General features: G+C 44.1%; 1 protein-coding gene across 2 annotated transcripts in view; it reads left to right on the top strand.

The window, feature by feature from the left end:
• The window catches only part of ABCA3 (ATP binding cassette subfamily A member 3), a 71,601-nt gene that overhangs the window by 36,035 nt on the left and 16,113 nt on the right, over positions 1-19,453 (top strand). For both annotated transcript variants that reach the window (XM_063314617.1, XM_063314619.1), the window contains exons 4-18: positions 1,677-1,804; positions 3,038-3,203; positions 4,098-4,357; positions 6,157-6,273; positions 7,077-7,197; positions 9,120-9,293; positions 10,430-10,611; positions 11,182-11,328; positions 12,375-12,504; positions 13,509-13,663; positions 14,655-14,810; positions 15,367-15,577; positions 16,184-16,334; positions 17,239-17,337; positions 19,174-19,366. In XM_063314617.1, the coding sequence (XP_063170687.1) occupies positions 1,677-1,804; positions 3,038-3,203; positions 4,098-4,357; positions 6,157-6,273; positions 7,077-7,197; positions 9,120-9,293; positions 10,430-10,611; positions 11,182-11,328; positions 12,375-12,504; positions 13,509-13,663; positions 14,655-14,810; positions 15,367-15,577; positions 16,184-16,334; positions 17,239-17,337; positions 19,174-19,366 (2,390 nt within the window). The remainder of the gene's footprint in view (positions 1-1,676; positions 1,805-3,037; positions 3,204-4,097; positions 4,358-6,156; positions 6,274-7,076; positions 7,198-9,119; positions 9,294-10,429; positions 10,612-11,181; positions 11,329-12,374; positions 12,505-13,508; positions 13,664-14,654; positions 14,811-15,366; positions 15,578-16,183; positions 16,335-17,238; positions 17,338-19,173; positions 19,367-19,453) is intronic.

A 19,453-nucleotide genomic window follows, 5' to 3' on the forward strand; every position in this document is an offset into this window, starting at 1 on the left:
GCAAGTCTGGTTGTGCTGGACCTCCTTCTCCTTATTATAAACCAATGAATTAGGGTGGCATCTGCCTGAGCCACTTCTGAATGTTATCTCATTGTTCTGGGCTTAAAAAAATGTTCAGCCCCTTTTGTCTGGAAAACGGTGCCTGTGTATTTTCATCAAGGTCCCCTTCCTTTCTCTTTGTGTATCTGAGTTGAAGGGAGTTGTACCTCATGAAAGCTTGCACCTTTTAATGAAATGTGTTAGTCTGAAAAGGTGCCATCAAGTTGTTTTCTACTTCTAGGGGCCACCTAGATAGATTTTCTCCGTGACAATCTGTCCCTAACCTGGTCTTTCAGGTCTTCCAACGGTGCACCCATCGCCACCATAACTGAGTTCCTCCCCCTTGCTGCTGGTCATCCTTCTCTTTCCTTCCACCTTTCCCAGCCTCAGAGCCTTCTCCAGAGAGCTGGATCTTTGCATAATGTGTCTGAAGTAGGATCAGTTGAGCCTGGTCCTTTGTACCTCAAATGAGAACTTGGGGGTGATTTGTTTGAGCTATCATGTTGTTTATTCGTTTAGTCACTTCCGACTCTTCGTGACTTCATGGACCAGCCCACTCCAGAGCTTCCTGTTGGTCATCACCACCCCCAGCTCCCCCAGGGACGAGTCCGTCACCTCTAGAATATCATCCATCCATCTTGCCCTTGGTCGGCCCCTCTTCCTTTTGCCCTCCGCTCTTCCTAGCATCAGCATCTTCTCCAGGGTGTCCTGTCTTCTCATTGTGTGGCCAAAGTATTTCAGTTTTGCCTTTAATATCATTCCCTCAAGTGAGCAGTCTGGCTTTATTTCCTGGAGGATGGACTGGTTGGATCTTCTTGCAGTCCAAGGCACTCTCAGAATTTTCCTCCAACACCACAGTTCAAAAGCATCGATCTTCCTTCGCTCAGCCTTCCTTATGGTCCAGCTCTCGCAGCCATATGTTACTACAGGGAACACCATTGCTTTAACTATGCGGGCCTTTGTTGTCAGTGTGATGTCTCTGCTCTTGACTATTTTATCGAGATTGGTCATTGCTCTTCTCCCAAGGATTAAGCGTCTTCTGATTTCCTGACTGCAGTCAGCATCTGCAGTAATCTTTGCACCTAGGAATACAAAGTCTTTCACTGCTTCTACATTTTCTCCCTCTATTTGCCAGTTATCAATCAAGCTGGTTGCCATAATCTTGGTTTTTTTGAGGTTTAGCTGCAAACCAGCTTTTGCACTTTCTTCTTTCACCTTCATCATAAGGCTCCTCAGTTCCTCTTCGCTTTCAGCCATCAAAGTGGTATCATCTGCATATCTGAGATTGTTAATGTTTCTTCCAGCGATTTTAACTCCAGCCTTGGATTCCTCCAGCCCAGCATGTCTCATGATGTGTTCTTGAGCTACCATAGACTCATTCTAATTTCGAACTAATAGGCATCGAAGCACCACACATAACAGAGCCGAATTCTGTATAGCAGCCTGCAAAGCCAGCATGATATACTGTAGCAGCAGCTCTCTGCAATACTCCAAATACAATTACTGAATTACATGATTCTGAAATCATTACTATGCTAATGCTGTCATTGTTCTGAGTTGGTTCTCTGCTGGGTTGGGTGGATGATGATGTTTTCCTTGGAGGGGCCTCCTTTTCACAGTGTGGCTTTTGTTTGTAGCTCGAGGGTTTCCATCAGAAAAAGACTTTGAACACTACATCAGGTTTGATAACCACTCGGGCAACGTACTGGCAGGACTGGTTTTTGAGAACTGTTCAGCTAACAGTCAGGATCCCTTGCCGCTCCAGGTAGGATGTTCTCCTGGCTGGTCTCCTCAAGCATTTCTTCTCAGCTCTCAAGTTGGTGCATGATAGTCTCTTATCCAGAAATGGAAAATATCTTTGAATGGAGATTGTAATGGTATGTGGGGAAAAGCTTGGGAGACGGGGCAAAGAGAGGTTGCCTAGGAAACAGTCAGATAAGAGGGGGCGTAGCCCCAGCTGCATAATGGGCGGAGAAAGAGGCTCAGAAGGGACCCTCCCTAGCTTTCTGGGCTGTAAAGGAGAGGGAGAGAGGATTGTACTTTCAGACTTGCAAGATTGATGTCAACCTTACCAGGTAGACCAGGCACGAAACACAACCAGATAAGCTAATTCTACTTTATTGTAAAGCTACATTAACAGAATCTTGCAAGTCTGAAAGTACAGTCCCCCCACCCCCACCCCATCTCCTTTACAGCCTGAGAAACTAGGGATGGTCCCTTCTGAGCTCCTTGCCCCACCCACTGTCCAGCTGCAGGCTATGCTGTCTCTTACCTGACTATTCCCTAGGCATCATCTCTTCTCCCTGCCTCCCAAGGTCTTTCCTACATACCGTTACAGAGATGTGTATGTCTAATGGAATTCCTATGGGGAATATAAGAATGTATGTAAAAATGAAAGAATGTTTGCACATTCTTTCTGGTGCATATGCATCCATTCATATTAGTAAGCATGTACGTGGACTGGAGATCACTACAAAAATGGTGCCTACAAATATGCATGGATCTTTATGTACCATGTGCAAATCCCTTATGTTTTCCATACCTTACATGTTCCGGCTTGAACCCTTAGGACCAGATATGGCTCCCTGAATTGTTCTGGGCTCCAAGAGTCTTCCCCTAATGTGAATCACTGCAGATAGGCAACACGGTTCCCAGCCATTTTAAGTCACCTGGAAATCATGGTATAAACCATGAGATTTAAGTTAAAAAATAAACATGGAGGGAGGCAGAGAATCTACAAACACGACATAGCTCTTCCTGCTTTGCATAGCATTTCCCTCCTGCCAGATGTTTAGTATGACCCTCTGCCATCAAAACAGATGCCCATCCGGATGTACAGAATGGGGTGGAGGACACACATTTATTAACAATGCATGGGCTAGATTTTGTGTTAATCATTCCAGGCCAGGCAAGAGGTTAGATGCAACTCACTTTGGATGCACCCTTGGAGAATGTCAAGGACTCACGTCATTGATGTTGGTCTGGTTACAATTTGCAGGTTAGTTACCAGCTACGTTTCAAATATAGCCCTAGAAATGCTCCTCAGAGTGAGAGGACAGGGTTGAACCCCAACTTGGATCGAGACTGGAACACCAACTACCTCTTCCCATTGCTCCAGTTACCAGGACCCAGAGAGGCAAAAAGTGATGATGGAGGCACACCAGGTAATCTTTTTCCAATGGTAACTTTATGCTGAAAGTTCATCAGGTCCTCAGCAGGATGTGGAAACGTGAGGAGCTGCCTTCTACCTCTGACTGGTGTTAGGCAAAGGTCTTCCATATTCTGTACAGCCTGAGATTTTTTTTTTAATTGAAGACCCCAGAGTGCACGGATCCTGTAACAAGCCTCTAGGACCTATGCTATAAGCCCTCCCCACCCCAAGGAACATTCTTGTGAAATACCACTTGGCATGAAATGTGATGATCTGGCTAAAGCGTTGAAGTAGAATTTAGGGAACCCAGGTTGAATTCCACCCTTAGTTTTGGAAAGTGAGTGGGTATCTTTGGGCTGTCTCTCAACCCAACCTACTTCACCGGGTTGCTGTTGTGGAGATGAAACAAAGACATACAATGAAGCCACCTTGAGCTCTTGGAGGAAAGATGGGATGTAAATCTAATGAAGAAAGTAAATAAGTAAATAAACTTTTTAAAATACTGAAACAATGAAATCTCCTTCACATGTTGCTAGGCTTCTGGTGACATAGTCAGGATGATGTCATTTTCTTGGCAGCAGTATGAAAATGTTTCATCATGTGCCTTTTTGGGGGATGTGCTCTTGACTTGTTGTTTATTTGTTTAGTCGCTTCCGACTCTTCGTGACTTCATGGACCACCCCAGTATCCTTGCCGTGAAAACTAAACGGATCAGTGCAACCAGTGTTCTTGACTACTCCAGCTTAAAGCTTTGATATTTCAAACAGTTTCCCATCCAAATACCAACCAAGCCTGATCCCACTTAGCTTCCAAAACCAGGCAAAACCTAAGAGATGTTGCTACCTGTTAAAGTCCTGAATTTAGTTGCACCTCTTTTCACAAGGCTTCCTTCCTCTTGCTTTGTTAGGGTACTTCCGTGAAGGTTTCCTTGCCGTGCAACATTTGGTGGATAAGGCAATCATTCAGTACCATGCCAACGCAACTACTGCTGATCTGCTGGATCGGGTGACTGTGATTGTTCGGCGCTTTCCCTATCCCCCTTACGTCAATGACCTCTTCCTCTTGGCTATTGAGAACCAGCTTCCCTTGCTGCTCATGCTGAGCTTCACCTACACCTCCCTCAACATTGTCCGTGCTGTGGTGCATGAGAAAGAGAAGAAGCTGAAGGTAATGGAAGGATCAGCTCTGGGGTTTAGTGGGACAAGACCTGCTCGTTGGTCAGCCCAGCCATCGGAGGGAGTCTGTTCCTTCATTTGATGCAGGGGTATCTTCAGTTGCATCAAATGCATGTTGACTTTGGAATCTGGAATTCCAGAACTTATCCTGAGAATTGTGGCATTCTAAAAAATGAGGAAAGAAAGAAAGAGAGTTGGAAGGAGAGAATAACTAGAAATCATGGCCTGCTTTACAGCTAATGCTCAACCATACCGTGGTTTGTCTCTTTTTGTCTTGGTGTGATGGATGAGCAAACTCATCCGTGATGACGTAGTTTGGTGTCAAAATAAGCATAGTTTAACAAATCCTGGCTTAGCATTCAGTGCAAACCAGGCATGGAGGTTGCAAGATCTTGAGAACCTGGCTTTATTTTAAGGCAGACAAAGGACAAAGCTTCTATTCGTTGTGGTAAGTATGCAAATAGACTTGAAAACCTAATGTGCAAATACCTATTTAAAAAATGCAGGGAGCTCAGAAGGATAATGAAATAGGCCTTTATAGATTTTTGCTCCTTCCTGTTGATTAGCAAAAGAAAGCAAAATAAATGTGGCAAAGTGCACATAATCGAATCGAATTATCCATTCGGTCATATCCAACCCTTGGCGATTCCATAAGCCATCTCTCTCCATGATTTCTGATCTTGTACAGCTTCTTTCAGTTCGTGCGCGTAAAAATTACCCTTTTTTCTGGCAGGGACCTCAGCACAGAATTCAGATTTAACAAACAGCCTAATGTTTGTTTTCGTGCTTGAGTGCACTAAGCTGTTTGCATTTTGTGTTTTTTGCACACAGATTCTGAAGCAACGGCTTCTAGAGCAACTTTCCCCAACTTAGAGAAACTTTCAGCTGCTCTGGATTGGATGATGGGTGTTGTAGTCCTCCCAAACATGACAGCTAGAGGAAGTTGTACTTGAGAATCAAAAGTCTAGCTTGAATGACTTCCTTTACAAAACATCCTGACACAGGGGTAGGGATGGGTGGCGGGCTGCTCTACTCAAAAAAGTTGAATTTTTTAAAATAAGGCTTTGGGGGGCTTAGAAATGGTTTGTGCTTCAATCACTGTATTTTATTTAGTCCTCTATTGATTTATGTTTTATACATTTATAAAATGCTTACCTTATTTTGTATGTTTCATAGCAATTTTAAATGTCAGTTCTAACTGTTGGTTTCCATTCACTGTTTTGGCTGCATTTGCTTGTACACTGCTTTGCCATTTTTAAAACAAAGAAGGATGGATGGATGGATGGATGGATGGATATATATATACACACACACACACACACACACACACACAAACAATATAGGTTGATGTCAATTAATATAGATTGATGTCAACCTTACCAGGGAGACCAGGCAGGAAACACAACCAGATAAGCTAATTCTACTTTATTGTAAAGCTACATTAACAGAATCTTGACATCAATATATATTAAACCATATTTAATGGTTTAATCTTTTTAAAAAGCAAATTGATTAAAGATGTTATGCAGAGGCATCTAGAAGGGGGTCAGAAAAATCAAGATGGTGACTGATCAAATAATTATAATATAATATAATCAACAACACTGACACTAGAATGTGACTTTAATTACTCTGCAATTAAAAAGGTACACTCAGTTACCTGGTCTCAGTCACCACCTTGACCTTTTTGCACCCACGCACCTGCAGATGCCCCTAATGTCAAGAAGACATGGCAAGGGTGAGAAGTGTCTTTCCCACAGTACGGTTCCATGTGCGATTTTGCATCCACAGGAGTACATGCGCATAATGGGTCTCAGCAACTGGCTACACTGGACCGCATGGTTCCTCCTGTTCTTCCTCTTCCTCTTAGTGTCCATCTTCTTGGTGACCACCCTCTTCTGTGTCAAGGTGAGCATCTTTATTCTTTATTTTTTTAATTGAACTTTTTTAAAATTTCAGTATAATGTATGTATTGAAAATATATAAACAAATACAAGAAACAACATGGAAAAAATAAAAGAATATAATACAGTTAAAGAAACCAAGAATTTAATCATGGGTTGTTAAGCAAATCCAGCTTCCCAATGGGCATCTTTTGCCAGAAAAGCAAAATGCGATAACATGACCGTGGGAGGTTGCAACCGGTCATAAATGTGAGCTGGTTTCCAAGCGCCTGAAATGCGATCAGGTGACCACAGAGGGGTGGTGATGTTTTGTGACACTCGGGAGTGCTTTACAGGCCGTAAAGGACCCATTCCGAAGCCGTTGTAACTTCAGACTGTCGTTAAAACAAATGGTCGTAAATCGAGGACTACCTGTAATGATGATGATAATCATTATCATTGTAACAGAATAACAGTAATATAATAACAATGACATTGACATTAGGATGTGACTATAATTACATGCATCTAAACTGATAGAAAGTGCCTTCTCTGATTAAGGTTGACTCACTCCACTTAATCAACTGTGGTTGATTAATCAACTGATGGATGTTCAGCCTTAATCACTACATCCCTCTCCAGATGCCAGTCTGTTTTGGGCCACCACGATTTTCCTCAGGTGATGCTTGCATGGCTGAAGGAAAGATAGAGCCTCAGTGATCCTTACTTGCCCATTTTTCTTCCATATTTGATGTTTCTGCATTTCGTATTTTGGTGATGCGCCCTGAGAGAGTAAGGGAACTTATTGAAAGCCTTCAATTTTTGCAGGTGAGCGGACAGGGAGCAGTGTTGCCAAACAGTGACCCAACTCTGGTGTTTACGTTCCTGGCAATGTTTTCCATCTCAACCATCTCCTTCAGCTTCATGGTCAGCACATTCTTCTCAAAAGGTGAGCAAGAGAGTTTGTACTATTGCTTCACAATCCCATCTGAGCTGCTCTCTTTCCCTATTGCATAAAAACTTGACTCTGGGCAACCACATGGACATTTCCTCGATGAGAGTACAGAAGGGGTTCCCCCTTACCTTGTGCTTTTTCCTTCTGTGGTAGCCCTGGAATTCTCTGGAAGTCTCCCATCTGAGTATCAATCAAGTTTGTCCCATCATAGCTTTACCAGCAATTTTTTAAAAAACCGATTCAATCATGTCTGATTCTCAGAGACTGCCTGGACTAGTCCCTGCAGTTTTCTTGGTAAGGTTTTTTGGAAGTGCTTTGCCATTGCCTCCTTCCGAGGGCTGAGAGAAAGGGACTGGCCCAAGGTCCCCCAGCTGGCTTTCATGCCTAAGGCGGGACTAGAACTCTCATACCACGCCTGATTGGCTCTTGGGCTGAGAGGGAGTGACTGGCCCAAGGTCCCACAGCTGGCTTTGTGCTCAAGGCAGGACTAGAACTCACGGTCTCCCAGTTTCTAGTCTGGTTCCTTAACCATGACACCAAAATGGCTCTCTTACCAGCACTAAAAAAAAAAAATGTGGGACATAGACAGAAACCATGTTCTTTCCTGCCTACCTTATCTGTACGTCTGGATAATTTTACTTGCCTTTCAGCACACACATCTGCTTGTCACATTTGGAAATATTACAGGCCCTTTGCTGGCTGATTATAATATAACATAAAGGAGCAGAGATTGCTTCACACAGTAATCTCACTTGTTTGCAGTAGCTTTTGGAGTAGGTATGGGCATCTCGAGGTATGAAAAGAAAAGCTTGTGGTGCTTACAAGGAATGCAGAACATTGGATATCCAGACATAGAAGAGCAGATGCCCAAATCGATGGATATGTTTCTAGTGAACAGAGACGCTAGGAATCGGATGTGAACATCTGGAGATCCAAAAATTGAAAAGCATTTCTGCGAGAGTTAAACACTTCCATGGCCACAAACTTTTATATAAACAATTCAAATCATACCCCTGTAAGCTTCACCTATCATACCTTAAGCTGTGATGTGACTGGTTTGGCTCAATGAAAAAAGTGTACGTAGCCATTTGGGGCTGTCTACTGTGGTGTGCCTTAGCATCTTGAGAATGCTTCTTAGCATCTGTTGTTTATTCAACAAGCTGTCATTAAGCAAAACTCTGCTTGCCAGGATGCATGAACCAATACCCTGTCCTACAGCAGAAGACAGTACAGCGGTGTCAGCAACCTGGTGTCATGAGTAAGGATGGCGAGCAGGGGGCTCCCATCCAGACTGTTAAGCGCATGCGTAGCACTGAGGAATTGGGCAGCCATTCAAAGAGACACAGATCGGGACCGCCTTAACCTTTGGGGTTTATATGTCTGGGTTTTTCCCACGCTTCTTCAGTTTGTTAGGATTCCTGTTATATACAAGCAATAAAACATTAGAGACCAGTTCCTTGTCTCAGCGTGGTTCCTGGCTGTTAGGACACCTGGTCTTCCTCTCCCGTACCTACCAGGCTGATTTTATTTTCCTTTAGCACAGAATTAGTTGGGAAGGTGAATCCATTCTGCCGCTTAGCATTGTGGGTGCCAAGAAGTGCTTTTACCTTCCTTCCTTTCTTTTTTTAATTTCACTCCATATAATTTCATGTTTCTCCTTCCTGATGTGAAAATCCTCAGTAAAAATTATTTTCAAAAGAAGGAGAAGACGCTTGCAGTGCAGTGCAAAATTCCCCACCTCCACTCCTAAGCTGGCTCTTCCCGGTGATGCGGGGAACAGCTGTCCCTTGTTCCTCCCTTCCTCTGGTTCAGCCTCCCGGGGTTTGCCCTTGGTTTGTGACAAATGCATTGGCTCTCCAAAGGCCACAAAGCCCTGTTGATTCTTTTTACAGTCAATATCCACTTTGTGTTTGCAGCAAATGTAGCCGCAGCTGTGGGAGGGTTCCTCTATTTTTTCTCCTACATTCCGTACTTTTTTATCTCCCCGCGCTACGACCACATGACTCACAGCCAGAAACTTGCATCCTGCCTCATCTCCAACGTCGCCATGGCCATGGGGGCACAGCTGATTGGCATGTTTGAAGGGAAAGGTGAGTGGAGCTCCCCCCTGAGTGTTTTCTCCTGTAGGTTGGGTGCCAACATTTGAGGTTACAATGCCAGGAATATTATTTATATATACCAGTGTTTCTCAACCTGGGCAACTAGGGAATTCTGGGAGCTGAAATCCACCCATCTTAAAGTTGCCCAGGTTGAGAAACACTGGTATAAACTATTAAATAATAATAGTATGCATTCATAGTGCTGATCCTGATGGATCCATTTAATAACCATTGATCTGCTTTTGTTAGTCATTAATGGTTGACGCGTTGGCCCCATTTATGAGAGCTGGAACTGGAAAAACAAAGAACAAGGGGTCTGGGAGAGGCATGAACCCTTTTCTAAACCTAAACCCTGGAGTTAATGCATAACCATTAAAAACAAGCTAATTAGATTCTTAGCTTGTTAGAATCAGCACCCTCTACCTCCAGTTGCTTCATTCTGCAATGAAATAAGTCACATCCTGATGTTCTGTGAGACTGCCAACTTCCAGAAAGCTGGACTATTGGAATTGACAGTTACCAATGGTTTTAGGCAGGACTGCAAGAATCAGCAGTCTGGTAGGACCTTTTCTGCTAACAAAAGCTGATAAATGAAGTTGGTTAGTCAGAAGAGGTGCTACCAGACTCCTTCTGACTTTCGTATTTTGATCACACCTCCCATAATCCATGATTAATGTCCATGCTAGCCAGAATTGATGGAAGTTGTGCTCCAAGGCTGTGGTTGCCTCTAGACCAGCTATCTCTGCCTGTGAACTCTGCTTTGCATGCTCAAAATGTTCTTTACCAGGAAATGACTTCACACAGAGTATACTCTAAATCAGTGTTTCTCAAACATGTCAACTTTAAGATGGGTGGACTTCACCTCCCCGAATTCCCCAGCCAGCCATGCTTTAAATGGACTAATATCCTCCACATTAGTGGAGCATACAGTGGTAAAGCATAGCAAAGCAAATGTTTTAGACTGCTAACTGGGGAATAGGATAAGAAGGGGGAAATAAATATTTCCCAACCTCTCCCGACCCCAGCAAATCTTCCCATTTTCATATCCATTGGCAGGGATATGGGGGGGGGGGGAAATCCTTGTGGTATATAATTTGGGAATGTAAGAGAGAGCTTGTATTTTCCAGGCACGGGGGTGCAATGGGGAAACCTAATGAAGGCCATCAGCGTAGATGATAACTTCACGATGGCTCATGTCTTGGGTATGCTTCTCCTGGATTCTGGGATGTATGGCTTGGTGGCTTGGTACATGGAGAATGTATTTCCTGGAGAATATGGCATTCCACATCCCTGGTATTTCTTTGTCATGGTAAGCATTGGGCATTGGTATTTACCTCTTCTCCTTTGTGTTTGGGTTAATTTTTTTATCAGAGAGAGCTGTTGACAAACACATGTTCCAAGCCGTGTGTTAGTAAAGGCAGTTACAATTTTAGCCATTGCTTTGTCAACGTTGCTATGAGTTATATACTTAAGGTGCGTAGGTTTTATCCTTGGAAGGGATTGTTAACCAGGTTGAGGAGAGATCCTCCTTAGAAAATCTATCTATGGGGTCACTAGGAGTCAACACCAACTGAATGGCACATAATCAGTCAGTCAGTCAAACCATCAATTGACTATCAAGATTAGAAATGCATTTCACAATAACATGTACTTTGGGATTTGTGTGTGCGAAGGCTTGAAAAGCACAGTTTTGGCTTTCTGGTTGGAAAAGTGGGTTTCAGAGTCTGTAGAAATGGTTTGCTGTCTTTCAAAAGCCAGGCGGGATGAACGTGTCCTGCTAAAGAGGAGGAGAACTTGTGGACCTTCAAAAGAACCTTCTGATTATCCTTGTTGGATTGGTTCTTCAGCAAGGCATGATGGTTTCTCTTTGATTCTTCAGCCTTCTTATTGGTGTGGAAGCCCCCAGACAGTTTTGGGGAAAGAGAAGGAAGAGGAGGAAGACCCAGAGAAGGCCTTGAAGAGTCAATTCATAGAGGAGGAGCCTTCAGACTTGGTGTCAGGAATAAAAATCAAGCATCTTTCCAAGGTGAGCTCCAGCTGGGGGCTCCTCTCCTGAGTGCAAAACCTGGATAAGGTTGTGGTTGTGTTTTTTGTTTGGGAGGGTTTATTTAATGGACAGATTAATTTGTGACTTTCAGACCACTTCCTAAGAAAAACAGGCATGCGTCTGTTTGAGCCAAATAGAACGTTGTCAAGCCATGTGGGCTTTCCAGAAAAGAAAACAAGATGCCCGTGTTGCAGTGGGAGCCACAGATCTCCCATTAAACTGGGAACTGGGTGGGGATGTGCAAAGCTACAGAGCGCCTTCAGGAAGGAATTCTTCTTCTTGCTTCTCTGAGTGACTCTGCTGACGTAGTAGTAGCTGGAAGAGATTCCTACATATGGGCTTACAGTATGTTTACAAAATCTTCCTCCAGCTGCTGGATGCACCAAAGGGGGAGGCACATGGAGGAATCTCTGCAGCATGAGGGGTCTCTCAAGGCATGTTCTGTGCCCCTGACCCCAATACATGCCCATAAAACATAAGTGGCTCCTGAAAATCTTATTTATTTTAATACAAGTGTTTTTATGCCCCTTCAGTCATTTGTCTCTAAGAAGCATAACTTGGATATACAGGTAGTCCTCACATAATGGCCATTCGTTTAGCAACGGTTCGGACTTGTGACGGTGCTGAAAAAAACGACTTAAGACCAGTTCTTGCACTTAAGACCATCACACTGTCCTTGCAGTCACATGATCACAATTTGGGTTCTTGGCAACCAGTTCACATTTATGGCCATTGCAGCATCCAACAGTCACGTGATTGCCATTTTCGACCATCCCAGCCAGCTTCTGGCAAGCAAAATCAACAGGAAACTGCGTGATTCGCTTAATGACTGCTGCAGAAAAGGTCATAAAATTGGGTCAGATTTGCTTAATGACCACTTTGCTTAGCAACTAAAATTCCAGTCCCAATGGTGGTCGTTAAGCGAGGACTACTTGTAGTAAAGCTTCCAGGCCACTTTTGCTGGCCGTTGTAGAAACAGGCTCTCAAATGTCTCTGTCTTTATCTTTCTTCTTGGTTCTCTGCAGGTGTTCCAAGTGGGAAACAAAACCAGAGAAGCTGTGAAGGACCTGACTCTTAATATGTACGAAGGGCAGATCACTGTCCTTCTTGGACACAATGGAGCTGGGAAAACCACCACTCTGTCCATGCTGACAGGTGAGGCAGGGCCCGGCTGGGATCTGCCACTCAGACAGTATCATTTAAGCAGGCAATTGGCCTCTGATTATCCTAGAGGTCCCATATGACCAAAAGAAAGCAACATCTTTTAAACAGGATTCTATGAAAACCTTAGTTTTGCTGGACAGCTGGAAGCATAGCTGGCCCTACTGTTGGGCAGCAGGCATGAAAGGGCTGTAGCTTCTGAGCCAATTTGTTTGTTATTGTTATGTTTATTGCTGGGGAGGAGAGATGGTGCTTAGTCACGTTAAGAGAGATGTCTATGGCCTTCAGATTAATTCATTGTCTATTCTGGTTGGAATTAGGAAGAACACAGGGCTTGCAAAGCATCTAGAGCAGGGTTTCTCCACCAGGGTTCCATGGTACCCTAGGGTTCCACAGGAGGTCGCTAGGGGTTCCCTGGGAGATCACGATTCATTTAAAAAATTATTTCAAATTCGGGCAACTTCACATTAAAGAAGTAAGTTTCATTCTTTATTTTTAGTTGAAGAACACTGTTAATGCATGCATACAGGCCTACCTGTGAAAAATATAATAATTTTGTAACTTCTGGCCTATCTTTGAGCCTGAATGTGCAAGGGTTCCCCGAGGCCTGAAAAATATTTCAGGGGTTCCTCCAGGGTCAAAAGGTGGGAAAAGGCTGATCTAGAAATTATGCAAAGTTGATTTCAGACCCAATTAATATTGTGTGTTGATTGCACTGCTAGTCTGCACTGATGGAGCCCAGCAAGAGGTTGGATGCCAGTTGAGTTGCCTTTAGAGCTGACCTATTGGGAACAGTGGGATTTGACAATCGTGGCTAATTTCTTCCCATTCATTCTAATGTCTCTTAAATCTCCTTGTTCTAGATTTATTGACTGATTTATAAATAATTCAGACTTCTATGGCTGCCCATTCTTACTTGAGACAGAGTAGCCTGGGGTGAGATTTGGCTCCAATCTGAAAACTGTGTCCCCTTTTTCTCCTTGTCTGCTGTTCCATAGGTCTGTATCCTCCAACAAGTGGTCAGGCATATATCAATGGCTATGAAATCTCCCAGGACATGGTTCTCATCCGAAAAAGTCTAGGCCTTTGTCCTCAGCACGATGTCCTCTTTGACCACATGACGGTAGAAGAGCACCTTTACTTCTACTCCGGGGTAATCTTTGATCAGTGTTTAGTGAATTTCTGTAGTCTCTGCCTTCTGGGATCCACTCATTAACCCGGTTGCAACTCACAGAGGTTGTATAGTTACAAGATATTCATGGTGTGGCATGACTGTACTGCAGGCATGTAACTGTTTTGGCATTGTAAAGATTGTCAATCTTTTCTGAGCCCAGATGTCCACTTTGCCCAAACTAGGAGACATTTGTTTGTTTATTTATTTATTTACAGTTTTCCAAAGTATAAACAGCGCTCACCCAGCAACTGAAGTATGGGCCAAAGGCCCATTGGAATAAAACAGTTGGGGGGGGGGGCTTTCTAAGTGAAAGACATTTCAGAAAAGCTGTACTTCTAGTGGGAAGAAGTGGGAAGCTTTCCAGAAGGTGAGGGCTACCATCAAGAAAGCTTGAGTTGTCCCAACCCCATGGATCTCCTGTGGGACCAGGATTTTCAATAGCCTTTTTCTGGATGACTGGCCTAGATGGGCATAATCATGTTTGGTCAAGTGGTATAAATTCGTATGGACCTGAGATGGGCAGGATTTTGTAGAATTTGGGTGCAAGCTGACAAGAGTGCAGGAGATTTCAGGACCTTGAAGAGAGCCTTCTGGAAGATGTGTGGCCAGCAGCTTGCTGTCACAATCACTGTGTTGCCAGCTCTACTGTGGAAATGGGCACTAGTATACGTTCTCGAGCAATGGCAACGAGTAGAAAATGCATACTGTGCAGATTTGAGCTAGAACAGGCTAAGACACCCTGGGCTTATTTGAGCCATGAATACATGTGTGAGTGTCCCCTTGTGTCTGTAAGGCAATGACATGCTGTCATTAACCTGTTACGGTGTGGACTCTTTATTTATTTTGTCACTCTTCAGCAACAAGGACCTGGAATTTGCTCTTTGAACTAAGTGAAAGCGTAAGAACAACGACCATATAATCATAATGCCAGATCCAGGCCTGGTACCTTTTTCTTTCTGTTCCACCTCAGCTGAAAGGTTTCCCTGCTGAAAAATGCCCAGCGGAGATCAGCCATATCCTGCACATCCTCAACTTACAAGAGAAACGTGGGACTTTGTCAAAGGCGCTCTCTGGAGGGATGAAACGCAAGCTCTCTATTGCCATCGCTCTCATTGGGGACTCCAAGGTGGGTCTGGGTCAAGTCTCTCACCCTTGCCCTACTGCGCAAGTGGTTCGGAGATAGTCTGTGGGACTTGGGGCCTTGCAGAGTGGACGGGGACTGAGGCTTTCTTTCCCTGTTGAAGAAGAAGGAGGGAAGAGGTTGAGTATCTCCACCATCTTGAGTCGGGACAAAGGAAGGCACCCTTTTCCCATCAAGGTCCCTCTTCATTTAAAATTTAAATGAAGGATCAGGAAACCCCACTTGTTATTTATTTATGGTACTTGCACCCTGCCTTTTTGGCAAGTTGACAGTGGTATCTATGTGGGTCTCTCAACATTTTGCCCATGTTACAGCAACCTTGTGCACCACACAGGACTAAGAGTGAGCCATTAGACTGAGTTGAGCTCTGTGGCTGAGCAGGGATTTGAACTTCTCTGATCCTAGCCCAACTCCCTCATACACTTATACCACCCCAGTTCTCTGCCTGAGACCCCAGAGACTGGCTTCCAGTCACAGTAGGCCAACTAGATTGCACCCAACTCCCATAGTCCCCAACCTATCTGTTCTCTGCATTGAGCAGGTGGTGATGCTGGATGAACCTACCTCAGGCATGGACCCCGTTTCACGACGAGCCACTTGGGATCTCCTGCAGCAGCAGCGGAGAACCCGCACCATCCTGCTCACCACCCACTTCATGGATGAGGCAGACCTGCTGGGTGACCGCATCGCCATTATGGCCAAGGGAGAACTCCAGTGCTGTGGATCATCCCTCTTTCTCAAGCATAAATATGGTAAGGAGATTCCTCCTAGGCCCAGCTCTCTACCTCTGTGATTGAAGAACACCGACAGGCCCAGAGTCACACCCATGGTCAAATTAAATCTTGAGTCTGGGGCTTCATGGATTAGGGTTAGGATTAGGACAGGGTTTATCAACCTTAGCAACTTTAAGATGTGTGGACTTCAATTCCAAGAATTCCCCAGCCAGCCATTCTGGCTGGGGAATTCTGGGAGATGAAGTCCACACATCTCAAAGTTGCTAAAGCTGATAAACCCTGGATTAGGAGAACCACTACCCCTCACTAAAAAAGTAAGTTCTCCTTCAAATTTTGCTCAACTCTTGGTGATTTTAAGGAAATGTCCACGCAGTTTTCTTAGCAATAGTATGGAAGTAGTTTCCCATTGCTTTCTTCCAGAAAGTGTTTTTGACTTCCAAGTCTATCCCTCAGCTCTGGGATATTAACCACGTCCAATCCTAATCATCTTTTTCAAGATCAACCAAGGTTGGCTGAGTGTGGCCATCTCTTCAGATTAGCTCTTTTTTAATGAGGACATAAAAGTAGGGATCATCCAGTTAAAATATCCAATACTCATAAGGCAATATCCTGTTTCCTTTCCAGGTGCTGGTTACCACATGGTGATGGTGAAAGAGCCCTGTTGCAACCTTGGAGAGATCTCCCGCCTCATCTATCATTATGTCCCCAATGCCTCTCTGGAGAGCAATGTGGGAGCAGAGTTGTCCTTCATCCTTCCCAAGGAGAGTACACACAAGTAATCTCACCCTTAAAAACTACGGGGGATACACTGGTGGGGTCCAACTTTGCAAAGCATCAAAGCATCACTCAAAGGCTGGATGGAAATGATGGGAGTTGGTTCCAACCCACCTGGAGAGCATTAAGCAAGCTATCCTAGTTCAAAAAGAATGATGCACTGGCAGTGTACACCTTTGGCTTTGCTTGCATGATGCGCTTAATCATGTTTGTCTGATACACTTAACTCCAATGCACTTAACCATGTCGTAACCATACCACATTTGACCATGGTTATCCCAATCATGGGCTAACTCGATTTTACCCAATTTCTGCACTCTGCCCTGAACAGTGAAGCAACTCTATGGGCTGGGTTTGCAGACTATGTTAGCCTTAAATGGGATTTGCTCACATGGGTTGTCATATGCTGTGTGAATAAACACAGCCGTAGCCATAGAACTGAGTTTGCTAAGCTTTTGAACCTGGTGGGCAGGGTTGGACTTCGATGATCAAGTCATAGGTGCTCCCACAAGAGATAAAAAGAATCTTAAACCGTCTGTTTCCCCCACCCACCCACCCACCCCCATCTAGCATATCCCAACTACTCAATTTTTGTCTTTTTTTGACAGAGGGAGCCAATTCCAAACTAAACTGTCACTCTCTCCCCTTTTATTTTCTAAGAGACCTTTAGGGCCTATCTTGTACATACAGATGGCAATAAAGGCTATGATTTATTTCACAGCACGCCTTCTCCTATAATTTCTTATCATAATTATTAAAATGCTATAACTTCTAAGAGAACCTTTTAAAAGGAAGATTATTCTGGATGACCTGAAGGGAGCTATCCATGGGCTTCTCGAAGCCAACCTAGATGTTGCTATGGATGTGGTCTGAATTCAGATCTTCTCACTTACTTTTCCTTCCAGATTTGAGGCTCTGTTCACAGAGCTGGAGTTACGCCGGGAAGAACTGGGCATTGCCAGTTATGGAGCCTCAGTTACAACGATGGAGGAGGTCTTCCTTAGGTAAGTCTTTGGGAACACTGGTGAACTAGCTTGGAAGGTGAGCTTGGGTTGGCCCTTCTCAGGAGATCACATCCCATTGGTTTATTAGGAGAGTAAAATGGGAGGAACAGGGGAGTGGGGGGAAGTAACATTCTGTATTCCTGGGAGGAATCATTCCCAACTTGGGCACCTACAATGGACCTCATTTTCAAAATTCTCCAGTTAGCTGCCCTGAGGATGGCTTGATTAAAAAAATATATATATAGAAGAGTAAATAAGGGAAGGTTAGACTCAAGGAAATATGTGCTTTGTGGAAGGGATTAACAAATTGCCTGGAGTAGATTGGAGGCTGCAAACATTGCAAGAAAAGATGGCTATGTACTGTATGGGATGGATTTACTTATTGTGCTAATGTGGTTTGCATGCTTGCATCATACTGTATTGCTTGGACCCATGCATTGTGGGTAGTGAGTTATAGTATGAAATGGGAATCCAAGTCTATTTAAGAAATCATGCTTCAGCAAAGGAGGACTGTGTTTATTTCTTCTTTTTAATGGGTTCTCTCCAATGAAGAAAAACAGAAGATGCTATGGGGAAGCCTAGGAGAATTCTAGATGGAACACAGCAGTGCATGGACTTTGTGCAATTGCACAAAAGAATGCTCTTCTGGAAGCAGCCAGTGCTCCCCAAAGGAAAGCTAACATATAATACATTTAAATACATACATACATGCATGCATACATACATGGACTCTTTTCCTGTTCCCCTAACATCTCCACTTCTCAACTGACAGTCAACCCCCAGCTAGTCTCAGATCTGAAATCTGTCCTCCGGTATCAAGTGGTTGATTTTGTTTCTTCTTCCTTGCCCAACTCAACTTGGGTTGACTTTTTTTTCGAGAAAGAGGATTGGGCAATTCTTAGTCAGCATGAGAAGCAGCCCTACCGGAAAAACAGTTCTTTCAAAAAGATCAGACGTGCAAGTAGGCTTCCCCAAAGCACGTTGTTTAAACCACCAGGTGCATGCCAGGGTCGCTGATGCGGAGCTACTCCTGGCCACTCTGAACCTTTAACAGAAATGTCAAAGACAGTTCAAAGATCTTTGGAGTCACAAGGTCAAGAAACCTGCATCGTTCTCTTTTTAATTTCTTTCCCAAGGGGAAATGTGCTGTAACATTATTTTAAAAAGCGCAACCAGCCTTTAGATGGCATTAATTTTAAAAAGTCATAGTAGAGGGTTAGATAGTTGCTTTTCAATTCTGGTCCCCACCATCTCCACAAAGGTTGAGAAGGTTCTGGCCTGAAACCCTAATCCAGCTCCTAATGACCAGTGTCAACAGTGTGGAGTCCTTGATGCGCTCTGAACTTAGTTGTTGGCTTGCAGGCGTTTCATGACCCGACTAGGTAACATCATCAGTGCATTGATGATGTTCCCTAGTCAGGTAATGAAACATCTGCAAGCCAACAACCAAGCTCAGAGAGCACCAAGGACTCCACAGTTCAACCCTGAGTTACAGAGATTCTCTCCTATTGGAGTGTCAACAATATCAAACTATATATAGCAGTAATCCATTACTGATCGGTAATAAAACCCCTGTTTTGGATGCAGAAAGTGGAGGTCTTAAGTTCTACCTCCAGTATCTCCAGGTAAGGGTGGAAGAACTCTGTCACAAAGAGTCACTTGCTGAGATGGGTGGCTATAGAAATTGAATAAATAAACAAACAAACAAACAAACTCTGGCTTGGAAGCCCAGAGAGCTGCTGCCACCTCAACACTATGGGGGAAAGGGGCCAAAGATCTAAGCTGGCAGATAGCAGCATCCTTTGTCCTTCAACGGATGTGGTCTCTTTCTTAAAGAGTCGGCAAGCTCGTGGATTCCAGCATGGACATCCAAGCTACCCAGCTGCCTGCTTTGCAGTACCAGCATGAACGGCGATCCAACGATTGGGCCATGGATGATTCCAGCAGCCTGAGTGGGCTGACCAACATGACAGAAGACAACGGGGCTCTCATCACAGAAGACTGCTCCACTGTTAAGCTGAACACAGGGGTGGGTTCTAATACGTGTTTGTTCCCATTTGGTGGTGGGATTTTTTTTGGTTTTTTGGTGGAGGGGAAAACAAAGGGAATATTTGCA

The sequence above is a fragment of the Candoia aspera genome, chromosome 14, assembly GCF_035149785.1.
Source record: "Candoia aspera isolate rCanAsp1 chromosome 14, rCanAsp1.hap2, whole genome shotgun sequence".
NCBI classification, from domain to species: Eukaryota; Metazoa; Chordata; class Lepidosauria; order Squamata; family Boidae; genus Candoia; species Candoia aspera.